The 15,751-nt window shown below is 38.0% G+C and overlaps 1 protein-coding gene across 2 annotated transcripts in view; it reads left to right on the top strand.

The window, feature by feature from the left end:
• Positions 1 to 13,452, top strand: part of LOC127189483 (cGMP-dependent protein kinase 1-like) — a 459,464-nt gene extending 446,012 nt beyond the window's left edge. Inside the window, exon 3 of one of the 2 annotated variants that reach the window (XM_051146332.1) lies at positions 13,207 to 13,452. In XM_051146332.1, the coding sequence (XP_051002289.1) occupies positions 13,207 to 13,400 (194 nt within the window). In that variant the 3' untranslated portion in view covers positions 13,401 to 13,452. The remainder of the gene's footprint in view (positions 1 to 13,206) is intronic. The other variant, XM_051146333.1, reaches the window with a different exon arrangement.
• Positions 13,453 to 15,751: the final 2,299 nt, after the last annotated feature.

Genomic DNA, 15,751 nt, shown 5'->3' with positions numbered 1-15,751 from the left:
ATAAAACTGTCCTTTCCTTTTTCTTATCCATGTTCACAGATCTGTGAATTATTTCAAGATAAGAGACTCTGAGCTAGGCCGTGAAGTCTCAGTGAGGGGATGACAAGGATTCAGATTCGGACTAACTTAGAAAAGATTCCAGTTCATGGGAAGACTAGGCAGTTTTTGCTAGCAATTAGAATTTGACTCCAGAGAACAGTTTAAACTCCCCAGCATGAGATTTTATTATCAGAATAATATTTAATGAATCAGTCCTGTTCTCTCTGAAAAACTGGCGAAGGAGCCATATCCGTTGCTGTTGGCAGAGGCTTAAACTAGTGTTTGAGTTTAGGGATGAACACTGTCACGTGGATTGAATTTACTCACAGGAGTATTTGTACCGTAGGCTACTTGGCTTAGATGACAGTGATTTGGGTGTTCTTTTTCACAGAAGAGGGGAATGGGCAGAAGCTCATATGGGGAAATGGACCAGAGTTAGTGAAAAGTGTTGATGTGGAAGAGAGGTGATTGAGGAAGTGTGAGGAGCCAAGTCATCTCCGACTCATAAATTCTCATGAGGAAATTTATGAGTTGGGCACTAATCGTATCACTGAGCAATCACTATGTGCCTGTATTCAGTAATCATTGTTAACAGCTTCATTGAGATAATTCACCACCCTACCATCTGCCTCCATAAAATATTCAATTCAATAATTCTTAGAATATTTACAAATCTGTTTTCTCATCAATGTAACCTACTTTAGAACATTTTCATTATCTCAAAAGGAACCTCAGTCTTACCATTGCTCTCAGACCTTTGGCAACTTAAATCTTTTCTGTTTTGTTCTGGCTTTGGTTTTGGCTTTTCAAATAGGGTTTCTCTGAATAGCTTTGGCTGTCCTAGAATTGCTCTGTAGACCAGGCTGGACTTGAACTCACAGAGATCCACCTGCCTCTGCCTCTGTCTCTCTGAGTGCTGGTGGCAAGTTAATCTTTTTGTGTCTCTACAATAGAGTTGGACACTCGGAATATTATGCATAAATGTAATAAGGCAATACATGTGACATGAGTCTTTCCTTTCTCACTAAGGTTTCCGGACTCATATGTTATATAACACATGTTAGTGCAGAGTTACCACCTTACTGTGGCTGAATGACATTCTGCATCTTGTTAAAGCATTCATCAGCTGATGAAACTCTGTGTATGGTTTAATTCTGTAGTTCTCTTTGGCTTCCTACTGGATAGGTCTTCAACAGTTCTCTTTCCTCTTCAGTTTTTCTTAGTACAAAAACTTAAAAACTATTATCACAGGTGAAAGAAAGATGAATCAGCAGGTAAGAGCACTTGTTTTCCTTCGGGTGACCTGGCTTCCTCTTCCAGCACAAGCATCCCATGGTTGATAACTGCCTACAGCTCCAGCTCCAAGGGACCCAATGCCCTCTTCTAGCCTCTGTTGGCACCAGCATACACATGAGTAAAAAATTATTCTGATCTTCTTCTGGCTGCAGTAGTACTAAAGATAAAAAAAATGTATTCTTTTTATGTGTAATGGCTTTCCAACCAAGTCATCTCATTCCCAGCCCAGCAGCCTATGATCAGCTGCATTTAAGAAGAGAGGCTCTAGACCTGTCCTTTTCATTTTCTAGATGTTCAGAGCATTTTGAGATGTGTGCTTACTTTTGTTTTTGTTTTTCTCTGCATCCTTAAAAAATATGAATATGAATCCACATGTGATATGTTTTCTGGAGAATCCTGGTCTCGTGTAGAGGGGAAAAATACATATACTACTTCAAGTTCAGTTATTGTGAGTTTTCAAATATAAATTCTCATGATAGGACATACTTTTGAACATGGTGAGAGTTATAGAACAGTAACGGCACATATATGCTTTCAGTAACTGGAAAGAGTGGTTGGTACTTTAAGGTGTTTTTCTTCTTCTGGACTGTGCAAATAATATGATTAAGATGCAGTCTTAAGGCTTGTGTTTAAGAATGATTATAGTGGGGGGGCACTGACTAACACTGCAAGTATTTATCTATGAATTCTAGAGGTGGTTTTGTTTTTTTTTTTTTCATTCATGGCTGTACTTTTATTTGGAGTTTCCCAACGACAGTACCATTGACATTTGGGGCTAAATAACTCTTTAGCGGGATGCTTTTCTGTACATTATAGGAGTCTCAAAAGCATCTGTGGTATCTGGGCAGGATAGCACCCAAGTTATGCCAATTCAAAATGTCCCCAGTCTTTGACATATGTTCCTGGAGAAGTAGACCTGCCCACCTCCTAGACTGGGTATGTTTCATTGCATCATAAATTTTCCCAAGGTTAATTAAAATGCAAAATAAGTGAATGTTGTACAACCATCTCAAAATCTGACAGTGGTGGTATTACCATTTTTCTGTCAATAAAGAACTATAGAGTTAGATGTTTATTCTTTTCCCCTTTGTGTGTGTGTGTGTGTGTGTGTGTGTGTGTGTGTGTGTGTGTGATATGTGTATGCAAGTAAATATAAGTGTACCTGTGTGTGCATTTGTGGAAGCCATAAGACCATGAAACAAAGTCCTCAGTGGATCTAGAGCTCCCCAGTGGGATTAGACCAGCTGGCCAACAAGGCAATAGTCATCTTGTCTGCCTCTCAGTGTTGGGGTGACAGGCATGTGCCACCATGCTTGGCTTTTACGTGAGTGTTCAGGATCTAGGTCCTCAAGCTTGTTCAGCAAGCACTTTACTTTCTACTACACCTCCCCAAGCCTCTGTTTATTGTCAACTAATGGAAGATGATCACATATTATAGAACAGTAGGGCAAGGCTATGCCATCCATTGCTATAATTTGGCTTATAAGCTGTCTGAATTGAGAAAAGTTATCAGTTCAACTCTCCTTTATTTAAAGAATGAATAATACATTTCCCTTTGAGTTCCTATGTGCGCATGTCTTTCCTCTGGCCCATCTTTAGCTTTCCTCTTAACTAGAAGCTTAAAAACAATCACAAATATTTGTCTTGAGTTCACTGTGTATTTTGCTAGGATTTTGAGGCACAATGTGTAGGAAAAAACATAATATTGATCCTGGGGAAGAATGTTCCAGACCCTGCATGTGATCAGGTACATGACTGGCCCATCTGGAAAAGAGCCATATATTTTCTTTTCTTAAATGTCTCTGCAGACGGAAATGCTGCAATATCAGCTGTCCGAACCTTCAGATTGATTGCTCAGATGGCTCTCTGTAGCCAATTGTCCAAATCCCTCCAATGTCAGTCATTTTCCTCCACAATATTTTCTTTTGTGGTATGTTTATATGTCTCATGACTTTGGAACTGGAAGCAAAACAAACAGAATAGAAGCTATCTTGATGTGCATCTTTCCTGTCTAAACTTATAGCTACTTTTAGTTCCATTTAGCTCATTTATGTTGCTGAATTTGCAACCAAGGAGAGTTGTGGTTATTTCATTTTGCATGGAATCTATTTTGAAATATCTTATAACTCAGTGCAATAAATAATACATCAAATATATTTATTGTAGTCAAGACCATGTAGGAACTCAGACTTGCCTAACCAAAGGACAAGAAGCAAAGGTCTTCGTGCGTGGAACCTCACTCTCTGCAAGCTTCTTACCCCTTCAATACTGCTCTAGCCCATTGGCTACTGAGCAATCTTTGTGCTTCCTTTAAAGAATATGACCATGGTTTGGAAAGATGGCTCAGTGATTAAGAGCACATGATGCTTCGGAAGTTGACCTCTGCATGGTACCCACATGACAGCTCAAACTGTCTATCACTCGAGTTTAAAGGGATCTGCTACCCTCTTCTAGCATCTATGGGCAACCAGAACAAACATGGTTCTCACATTTACGTGTTGGAAAAACACCCATATATGAAAGATGAAAACAAACCTTAAAAGTATATTGCTATGATTTTGTATTAGAAGAGCCTTTGAGTGAGAAGATTTGTCATAATAATAATAAGGTTACACGATCTCTGGTGGTTATAGAAACCATGAGTGCAAAAACAGTTCAAGAAAACTTTGCTGTGTACTAGTGAGATGCTAATTATCAAAAGCAAATCAACTAGTAATAAAGCAAACTTTGACAGTAATACTGTAGCAAGGGCAGTTTCACACAGATGCTTACTCAATAGCCATATGTGTGTGTGTGTGTGTGTGTGTGTGTGTGTGTGTATATATATCAAGTTTAATCCCTTGAAGGGAGAACACATCACTTAAGGAGCAGGAGTTGAGATCCAGGGAAGCCACATACATTTCAGACAGAAAAGCAATCTTGATAGTGGTTTCCCGATAAGCCCTGGTACCGAGCCATTTTTTCATTCATAACAAATGTACTTCTTACAGAGAAGATGTCTTTTCCCCGCCCCACTTGTTCTGGGTTAAGGAAGACAGATAAGCAAACAACAAAGTACGGAGAGAAGCAGATCTCTAAGTCTGTGTTCAGTTCCTGGGAAGTAGACAGAAGGGAGAGGAAGCTTTTCCCTCGACTTCGCCCCATCACTGCCTTGTCACTTTCTGCATTTTCCCCAAGTGACAGCACCTCTGCTCTAAAATCCATGAAAGTCGGGTCTGATAGGATTTTTAATTAATTGAGGTAGAAGACCCAGAGATGAACTCCTCTCTCAAGGGAACATGTATCTGTGCTGATGCCAACACAGCTCAAGCACCAGAATGCTGAAGGCTCTGTTGACTCTAGGAAGTATAGAAATTCTTATGGGAGAACAAACAGCAAAGGCTACAGCCTTTAACTTACAGGATCATGAGCACAAACTTTAGGTACTCGGGAAGGAAAGAGACAGGAGGTATTGTCTAAATGGTAACTTTGATATAATACCTCTTTCCTTTTAATGGCCGAAAACAAGCTGTCCTCAATGTGCCAACCAAGATTGCTGCAACTGAGCACAGCATTCACAATCAGCTTGTTACCAGCCATTCTCTTTCTGCCTGCCAGTAATAAATCTCTAAGCTAATTCCACTTATCATGAGACTCCTTATGGCTCAAAACCCTAGGTTAGGGGAGAAATAAAAACCAAAACACAGGATAAACAAAACCAAGGGATTTGACATCTCTTTATGAATTCAGTTTCTTCCTCTATTTATTGAAACTCTTAATTCTTATGAAACACAGACAAAAGTGTAGGTACTTCCTAATAGCCCTCTTAATACTGGGAATCTCCCCAGGGTTATACACATAGAAAGGTGTCGAAAGCAGAGGCAAATTGATTGCAGATAGAAGTGTCAGGCTCAGGATATATGACTCAGCCCACTCCCGATCACAAATAGGCATATGGCACCTGAAGTAGAATCAAAAAATGTATTCAGTGTACTGTGATACAGCTGTCAATTATTCATGGCAGTGACAGGAGTAAGGAATAAAATACAAAATGAAGCCATAAATAACACTGAACCTCTTCTCGACTGCCTGTTTCAACCTCTTCTTTTGGGCAAACCACATTAGCAATTTAGGAAACTACAAATGACTTGTATGTTTCTTTGAATATCAGATGATGACCAGAGGATGAAGTGAAAAATAACACCAAGAGGGTATCACATTATATTAAAAAAATAGGACCAAAGTAGAGAGTGCTAAGATGAACTGAGTTTGGGGTTTATTGGTTTTCCAAATAAGTTCTGATAGTCTGTAGGAACCTCTGGGGTTAATCAAAGAAAAAGTCTAGAACTTTACTAAGATAGTCTGAAAATTATCTTTCTGCAATTCTTTTAAAAGTCTGGTTTGAAACCTAATATTTAAGAGTCAAATTGAAGTGTTAAAATAGCTTTGAATAAATGATGACTGTTTTCATCTTTGTTTTAAAAGAAGTGAAAATTATATTCCTTCATGTTGATATGAGGGAAATTCACCAAAATGAATCATCAAATTTTATTTTTAAAAATAATCATAATAATACAATAGTTCCAGGGAAGACCATTCTACATTTGGTGAACGCCTCAGGCAAAAGCACTGCACCCTTTCCACGACACCAGAATTATTTTCCTACTGTCAGCTTGATGTGGCTCTCAGGGGTGGTCACTGAGAGGAACAGAAAGAGAAGCAATCCATGTGTGAGGAGGTCTAGGGCAGTGGTTCTCAACCTGTGGGGCATGACCACTTTGGGGTCTGATGGGGCTTGTACAGGGGTCACTTAAGACCATCTACATAACAAATATTTACATTGCAGTTCATAACAGTAGCCAAATTACAGCTATGAAGTAGCAACAAAAATAATTTTATAGTTGGGGGTTAGCACAACATAAGGAACTGTATTAAAGGGTTGTGGTGTTAGGAAGGTTGAGGGCTATTGGTGTAGGGAGGGGTCTCATGACTCCCTAATACTTTAGAACAAGCTGATCCTATGGAATTCGGAACTCCTAAGCATGCGCATCTAGATTTTTAGCCAGTAGGAGTTGAGATCTGTAGAGAGGGTGTGTTCAAATAGGAAAATATCTCAAGTAGATAACTGGTAGACACTGAAAGAGTGCACCGAGTGTTCTTAGGTGAATACACAGTCCACTCTTGAAAACTATCTATGAAGGTATGCCTGCTTCTGGTTTTACCTAAAGGTTGATATGAAGTCTAAAAAGTAAGTTTAACCAATTCTTCATCAATAACCCATTTTTTTTCTGAGTCATTGGAAAGTAAAATGCCTCTCCATGCCTTTGAAGGTGCTCTCCTTCATGCAGTACGTGTCTCTGACATATGAGTCTGTCATCCATCCCTTCTCTCTTGTCACTTATTCTCATGCTCATAGCAGATATGGTTGAAATTAAGCAGCCAAATTATGATCTTATTTAAGTATGTATGTTCATTAAGCTATAATACCGACAACAAGAAAACAGTGCTTTAACTGTGGGACATGGGGACAGATACATACCTGCAATGCTGCTACTCAGAAGGTAAAGGAAGAAAGATGAAGTTCAAGGTCATCCTTTGCTACATAGCAAGTTTGATGTTATCTATGCTAAATGAGACCCTTCCTCAATACAAAAGCAATCCTAAAGAAACAAATAAAAACAGATGATTTTTAATAAAGGCTATGTATCATATGACATCAGATCACTTCCACCTCCTTGGTAATTTTAGCCATACTGACTGCCCAGTATTTAAACTAACCTGGAAAAGATATTCATTGCCAAACTAGTACTTATCAAGTATAATACTGAATACTTTATTTTAACTGTTCTAATTAATATGGAACACAAACTTCTGTTGGTGGCATCAGTTATTAATATATAAATGAATAATTAGCACATGTATAATTTATATCCTTTTTCCTCAACAAAAGTTAGATGTAAGAAAATTAGGCACATAAGATTAGGATAATAAGGCAGGGTGTGGCAGTGGAGGATGGACTGGTCTACACAAAGCCAGTCTGGTCTACACAGTAAGACTCTGTCTAAAATAAGATTAGGAAAATAATTTGGAGCTAAATAAATTTGTGCAATTTCAAACCCTAGAGTCTCATAGAGTCAAGGGCATGAGCTTTCAGCAGTTCATAAAAATGGAAAGTGCAATTACAAAGAGTAGTTGTCTGTACATTTAAATAGACAGGTGTTAAATGAATATGGTTTTCCATAAAGGAAGGATGTTTGCAGGATCGATTGTGGTGCTCATGGTAGTAGCTGGCTATTTTTCAAGTTCCTAGAAGAGGGATCATATAGATTTCATAGGCTAGCTCTGATGTGATGGGTCCACTGATTACTTGGAGAAACCTCTGGTCCAAAACGACAGTCTTAACATTGACTGTTGAGTTTGATTGGGTAGGTATTGCTAGTGATAGAGCAATTCTCACTGTTCAGCTGGATCCTACTTAGATGTTTCTCTCCACTAGTGATTCTTAAGTGTCAACTTCAAAGACAGAGAGGCAGATTCGAATAGTTATTTATTTTTTTCCTCTAAGCTTTGGTCACTTTTAACTGTAATGCTACAAGCTTTAGATAGACAGTTTTTATAATGCATTAGGACAATTATTATTGCTTGTCTTTCAGAGTCTAAACTTCAAGTCTGTAGTCTCTGAAGCAACGTGGCCATAAAATGTCTAAACAAAGGTGAATGTAGAAAAATCTGAAGACTCAGCATTCTCCTAGGTGACTCACTGATTTTCTTGGGTTTCTGTTGTCTTCTTTGGGTCTGATAATGATTTGAGCTCAAATATTCTTCCCTCACCACCATTACACCTCACTGAAGGAATCTAAAAACAAATTCTTTGTTTAAAACGGTACACCTTTTCCGACACATAGGCTCCAGTGTCTGAAGTAGCTGACAGGCTATTGGAATACATTGTAAATAAATCTTACTTCCAATTTAAAAAAAATAAAATTTTTATTAAATATTTTACATATTAATTTATATTATTACACATATGTACAATAAACTATGTACATCAAGAAGAACCACAAAACAATCACGAATTATATATATGTTACATTCATAGTATTTTGACTGTATGTATTTGGCAGCCTTGAAGAAAACATCTTTCCTATCTTGGTGAGTCTAAAAATTCTGGATGTAAATCAATATCTATCATATCTCATCATTATAAACTTACATCTATCTAGACCTAAAAACATCTTAACTCCTAAACAACTAAGCTTAGTTGTAAAACTAAACTATCTGGTTTTCAACCCCATCAGAGACTTGAGAGGAAATACAATTAATTACCTGAGTATACAGGGAGTGCAGGTTAGCAGCTTCCCAAATGAGAAGATGACAGAGTATGCTGCCTGAGCAGTCACCTAAAATTCTCAATAACATTGGAGCATCATCTACAGTTTTCTGGCTCAATATATCTGACAGACATATTTGTGAGGCAGGAACTATTGAGGTCTTGCTTACCCTGTCTTGGCAGGGTTTGGCTGTTGATTCTGCCTGCATCCAAGCTTGCCTCTTTTTAGGCATAATTCAGTCAATGTCAGAAACAAGGACATTTTGCCCAGTGGCTTATTTGCCACATTTGAAGCCATCTCCATAAGGAGGTTCTTTGATGCTCATTATCTTCTTTGAGGTAAGCTGGGTGTTGCCAGGAGTTAACCTGTCTCATTGTCAATGTATCTTTGAAATAATAAAAACATCTTTAAATGACGTACTGTGTATGTCTCTGAGGTTTTTGAAGACCTTATCTAATAATTTTACCTTATCTTTCTATAGAATTGTGTCTATCTGTTATACCTAGGATATATATTCTTGTGATAAAAATAGACTAATAACTGATATGATCATGACTTGATCAACTAAAAGTTAATTTGTATAACTTACTTATCCTAAACAGCCTGCAATAACACTTTCAAACTATGAGAAGCAAACACTGTATTATAATGGAGTTGTGAGGGTATAATACCACATATTAGAGTAGAAATATATCTAATGTGTGTGAGGAATAATCTTAAATTTGAATTCTATATCAATATATCTAAAATTAAACTTATTTTGCATCTATGTACAAAATGAATACCAGTGAATTAAAAATAACCTTGTGAGTAACAATTAAGGCATTAAGTTGCAGAGTAGATTCATTAATCTACTTTTTGTCCTGTATATATCTATATTCCCCTTCTTTCCTTTCAACCCATTTCTCCAAACCTAAGAAGGAAATGTAAAGGAAAGAAAAGACATCCCTGAATCCAATCTTGTTTTCTCTTTAAATAAGACCAATAATGACTTATAACTAACTCCCAATGAAAATAAACATCTATCACACAAGAATGTGACCCAACCCTACCCAACACCCCTTAAGGGAAATGGGGCATCATTCTCTTAAGTTTCTACCTGATGATTTGGGACAAATAATACCTTTGTAGGGGCCCAAATAAAATTGTGGAAAATGGTTAAACAAGTTAGAAATACCATTTATGGTCTAATTTCTAAATGTTGAGGAATTCCAGGCTTAATTAGAGTCCTGTGTGGGACAATCTGAAATGCCGGACCAATTGGCATTGGAAGCTTTCTTCAAAGCTGTCCTGTTCTGATGAGGAACAACAATTGAAGCACTTGGTGCTGGAGCATGAAGGATGCAGGATGCCAGGGTCCAGCACTCTGAGAGGAATGAATCCTGTTAGGTCTGATTCAGCCTCAGTGTCTGGTCTTTTGTTTTGAAAACATATAATTTATCACAAGCGTTATACAGTCCTCAAATTATAAATGTGCATGATGTGTTCATGATGCACAGAACAATTAAGGCTGGTTCTCTGTTCTTTGTATGCACAGAAAAAAGACCTCTGTAAATCTTCATTCATACCGTACATACAAAGAATGGTATCTAATAATAATTCACAGGGATCCTGTATGCATTGTCTATGCATAGACACTCATGTCTCAGCCAATCTCAGAGCTACTCCCATGTAGTGGGATTAGCAATATAAACTTTTTGTTATGTGGTTTGAATTCTTCACATTCTGATTATATCTCCCTCCCTCATCCTCTCCTTCCCTCATCCTTTCTCCCTCTCTTCCTTAGTCCTCAGAAAGGGGAGCCCTCCTCCCCTAACATCTGACCTTTGCCTATCAAGTCTCATCTGTACTACCTGTATCCTCTTCCTCTGTGGCCTGGCAAGGCAGCCCTGCCAGGGGAAAGTGATCAAAGTTGAGGGGCCAGAGTCCATGTCAGAAGTAGTCCCTACTCCCATCTGTGGTGCCTAAAAGGAGACTGTGTTGCCTATCTACTACATCTGAGCAGAGGGTCTAGGTCCACATCATATACGGTCCTTGGTTGGCGTGTCAATCTCCAAGTTTTGGTGGTGTGGCTAATATTTGCTTGTGAGTGAGTATACACCATGCACACCTTTCTGGGTCTGGGTTACCTCACTCAGAATGATATTTTCTAGTTCCATCCATGTGGCTGCAAATTTCAAGATTTCCTTATTTTTAGTAGCTGAGCAATATTCCATTGTGTAAATGTACCACAGTTTCTTTATCCATTCTTCAGTTGAGGGACATCTAGGTTGTTTCCACATTCTGGCTATTATGAATAAAGCTACTATGAACATAGTTGAGCAAATGTCCTTGTTGTATGGTGGATCATCTTTTGGGTGTATGCCCAGGAGAGGTTTGGCTGGGTCTTGAGGTAGAATTATTTCCAGTTTCCAGGGAAAGCACCCAGATTGTTTTGCAGATAAATAAACATAATGAAAGTTATATCAGTAGTAAGAGAAGACATGCATTAGGCATTTATTGCAGGTTAAGTAGTTTATTGCCTTATCTCATTTAAATTTAGTAATCACCTAATGAGATAGATACTCTGGCTTTATTGATTTTACTTAGGAAGAAAGTAAACTACTAAAAAGTTAATCAACTTTGCCAAATGACATAGTGCTGCTAACAGATAAGAAAACCCAATTCCTATTCAGACTTGAGACAATGTATTAATTTCTTTACTACCATGTTCTGTCTCACTCTTGAGTGTTACATGAAATTTCTAGAAAAGTAGGCATCACCTAAAAAATGGCTATGTGCTATATTTATGAGTGGATAAATTCTTTGGGCTGGTTTTTGAAGTAGCTTCAGAGAGGGCATTTTCTGTCTGTGGTCAGTGAGCGTGACAACACTAGAGAGCATTTGATCCATATTGCCAGTGCAAATGGTTCTAAACCTTTGGAGTCAGTAGGTTTGCTCATTTGTAGCTTACTTACACAGGGTAATGTAGCTCCAGTGTGATGAGTAGATTCTGTATTTTGTCCTAATTATTTTCAAATGCTCCGCCCATGGTTACTATTTAGAGATGGAGGCTCAGAGGGTCAATGCTTTATGTCAGTGGCTCTCAACCTTCCTAATATCGTGACCGTTTGATACAGTTCCTCATGCTGTGGTGACGCCCTCCCATACATAAAATTATCTCATTGCTGCTTTATACCTGTAATTTTCCTACTGTTATGAATCATAATTTAAATATCTGATATGTAGAATACCTGATATGAAATGTTTCCCCCACCTGCGAGATGGGTCATGACCCACAGGTTAAGAAACGCTGCTCAGAACCGCTACTCTACAGGGTAAACGGTGCCTCACAGATGCATAAATGAAACCTCTTTAATCCTTGAGATTTATAACTCAACAAGTGTGTGAAAGTTAATGTGTCAAGTTATATTTTTAAACCAATATTTAGATTAAACGCAATTGATTTAAAAACAGGGATGAATTTATTCTCGACACCTAAAAAAAAAAAAAAAACCCTCTGTTATAATACCCAGGCTCATAAAAGGACAACTCTGATGCTGGTGCATGGGGCCTGGAGCTAGGCCAACACGGAGAAAAATTAGTTCGTTTACCAAGCTGGAGGCTTTCTTTTCTTCCGTGGACAATGGGCATGAGATTGGAAAAAAATAGCAAAAGTGGAAGACTACTTCTAGAATGGAGTGTGTTGCTTTTGATTTCTCCCATCATCCTGTTGGGTGATGGAAATTTTAAGCTACACAGCTATAACATTTTAAAATTAGTATTCCCCCCACCATGTCCCCCATGAATAGCACTTGCCTTCCTTATTTGTGAGCAGCAGTCTGCACCCAGTGTGCAGCATTTCTCAGCTCTCTCCTTCTTTAGCATTTTCTTTTCCCAGCCCATTGTGGAGCATAAACAGTCCCCTTGCTTTAAGGCTGCTTTTTTTTTTTTTTTTCCCTGACTGATAGTATTCTTCACAGGCTGGGAAGCAGAGAAACGGTTTGCCTTGGTCAGGTAAGATGTTTCCCAAATAAACAGATACCAAAAGCTTCAATTAAATAATGCCCAAGGGCCAGGCTAATTTCTCTCTCTCTAATAACAGCCTTGCTCAAAATGAACATTTCCAAGTCTGAGGCATGCTGCAGAGAATGCGCCCACTTCCCCAAACTTCCTTTTAGATGTAACCTAATTTCCTTTTGGATGTAACCTAATGTTAAAACTGGAATGACGGTGGTTTGCTAAAATTACATATGGAATAGTTTCACGGGCTCGTGGCGTTGTCCTCATCTTTTCCTGGCCTTTTTTTTTTTTTTTTTTTTTTTTATTTTTTTTTTTTTTTTTATTTTTTTTTAGCCTCGCTTCCAGTCTGTCGGCACAGAATTTGAGAGATGGGATTCTTGGCATGCTTTATTGCATATTTTGTATCATACTTTGCGGGAAAACTTGTTTAAACTGGTTCACCGATGTATTTAAAAAAAAAAAAAAGCAACCTCAATGTTTTTCAGCCCATAATGAAGACACAACAAATGAAAAGGCATGGCAGAGTACTGACATAACGTGCCCTCCTTTCTTCTTCCAGACGGGAAAGTCGAAGTTACAAAAGAAGGGGTGAAGCTGTGCACCATGGGTCCAGGCAAGGTGTTCGGGGAGCTGGCTATTCTTTACAACTGTACCCGGACAGCGACCGTCAAAAGTAAGGCTCATTTCCCGGTTTTTCACATTCTTCCTCTGTCTTCCCTCTCTTGGCCTACGCAATGTTGGTTTGATTGCTGATTGGTTGAATCCGTGTCACATGTTAGTATAGATACAAACCTTTGCTTTGCGATACAGTTGACGCGCGTGCTTACTTACTAGTAGGCAGTCGCTGACAATGCATTTTTATATCCTATGGGGTAATATCATTCTCATTCAAATTCTTACGGTAGAACTTTTTTTTTAATGGTATAATTTTTAAATTAAATTTTACTAGGAAAAGTTCTTCTCTTTTTCCTGCCATTAAAGCCTGGCCATACCATTCCAGAACATTTTCAAGCCAATTTTAGATTATATGAGCCATATGAACCCCCACTTGTTGATTCTACCACTCAGAAAAACTAAGACAAGATGTGTCCCTTGTCTCATCCAAACACCCCTGAATAAAATGCATCCTGGATTCTATAATTTCATCTGCGTATATTTTCATCTTCAGCTGCTCATCAAGTCGCATGTTGTAACAGTCATTCTTGGCTCTGATTGGGCTTATTTTACATCGGGCAATAAAGCAGCTTGTTTTCCTGATTTTACATGTATGCATAGATGTGATTTCTCTGGCAACACTGGGTGCTTAGTAGGAGCAGCTGCAGCAGTTACTGAAAATTTTGTATTAAAAAAAAAAAATCTTCCTGTGTAGAGATGTAACAGATAGAGCTGAATTCGAAGGCGACAGTGGAAATCCAGTGCATCTTTGGGCAAGTGTGTGTGATTCCAGTCAGCCACATCATCCCATGGATAATTTCAATGATAAATAATGGTGCATAAGTTTTGTTTTAAAGAAAAAGTATGGCAAAATGACAAATTATTAATGTCGATTTTATTTGGATACCATTGGCATGGCATGCCGTGGTTTGTGTACTTCCCCAAGTACAGTTTATGGTTGGCAACAACCTCTGGTTGGAAAACACTCAAAAATATATGGCCACCAGAAATCCCAGATGCAGCTGATCACGACTTATAGTCAGTGACCTTTCTCCCAAAGTGCCACAACAGCAGCATTTGCACTGGCACTCTTTTAGTACAGGTTCTTCTTGGCACCTAATTTTTTATCTTAGGGAAGGGATCCTTCAGCGACAAGTGCTGCCAGGATTTTCTTTTACACTATCATTTAATTCCATGACTTGAAAAATAGAGAACCAGAGAAATATAAGAGACTCAGTGGAATGTTCACTCTCTTAGGAGGAGCCTAAGATGGGAAAAGAGCAGCCATGGCTCCATTAACCAAAGCAGATTTTACTATTATGGTTTGCTTTTGTAAGAAATATATATTTTAGGGTAAATAACGGACCAGAAGAGCACACTTTTGTTCATATATGTTTTCTTAGAATTGTGAATAATTTTTGCCATTTTAAAATTTCTGAACATTTCAGCCTTGAATAATACTGCTCATTGAATCTAATTGGGACTACAAATTTCCAAAGGTTAGCATATGGTGATCACGCCATTCTTAGTCATATGAAATGTTGAATTAGAATATTGAAAGAAATATTTTAAGTAGACTAGTTTGTTTAAATGGGTTTTAGAGCCTAATTATTTTTATGAGATGATTGCTTTCCTTCATTAAGATCAGTGGTCATATCCACTCTGTAAAATGGTGCTCGTCTTCACTAACTGTTATATGCTCATGTTTGGCAAACTTAGATTGGCAGTATGCATTTGAGTTAGTAAGAATAGCTGAATGTTGGATGCAAAGAATAATATTGTTTCCAGGTCAAAATATTCTACATCGAGGAGACTGAATGATGGGAAGCATTTTTCTTGAATGTAAACTTAGCACCACACATGGGTACACCTATATGCATGTGTGTGCATTTTGCTTCATGGTACCTACTTAAGATATAGAAGTTGCATAGAGAAATGGGCCCTGGGCTTATGGCATGATAAAATAGCTCTATATTGCAGTTATAAAGGTTATAAGCATAAGTATGGAATATTACTTGTGAAGAAATATTTCTTTTAACTGTTGCTTAAGAGCCATAAGGTATAAATAATGCTTGTTTATTGCTCGGTACTGTTTGTTATATGTCCTTTCCTATATAGAGAGAGTATGCACATGACTGTGGGTCTTAGGTACCATTCTTTTCTTTATGATGAAACTAAATCTACAGAACGAACATTTGTACTTTTTATTAGAATCCATCGTGGATGCTTTTTGTAAATCGTGACTAGAGAATACAACACCAAAGGTTGGCCTACTCTTTACATGTGATATTTTAAAATGTCTTTACATATATTTACTTTCCTCGGTCTAGTACTTTCTTATGATTCAGTATTGTGGTTGATAATGCACTCCTTAACCACCATCTTGCTCCCAGTAATGACTATTGACGATAATCATATTGAAGTTCCAGGCTGAAATACCGTTTTCTTCA

This window comes from Acomys russatus, chromosome 5 (genome assembly GCF_903995435.1).
Source record: "Acomys russatus chromosome 5, mAcoRus1.1, whole genome shotgun sequence".
NCBI classification, from domain to species: Eukaryota; Metazoa; Chordata; class Mammalia; order Rodentia; family Muridae; genus Acomys; species Acomys russatus.
Note: the sequence above shows the minus strand (reverse complement) of the source record. Positions and strands in the feature narration are given on the sequence as shown.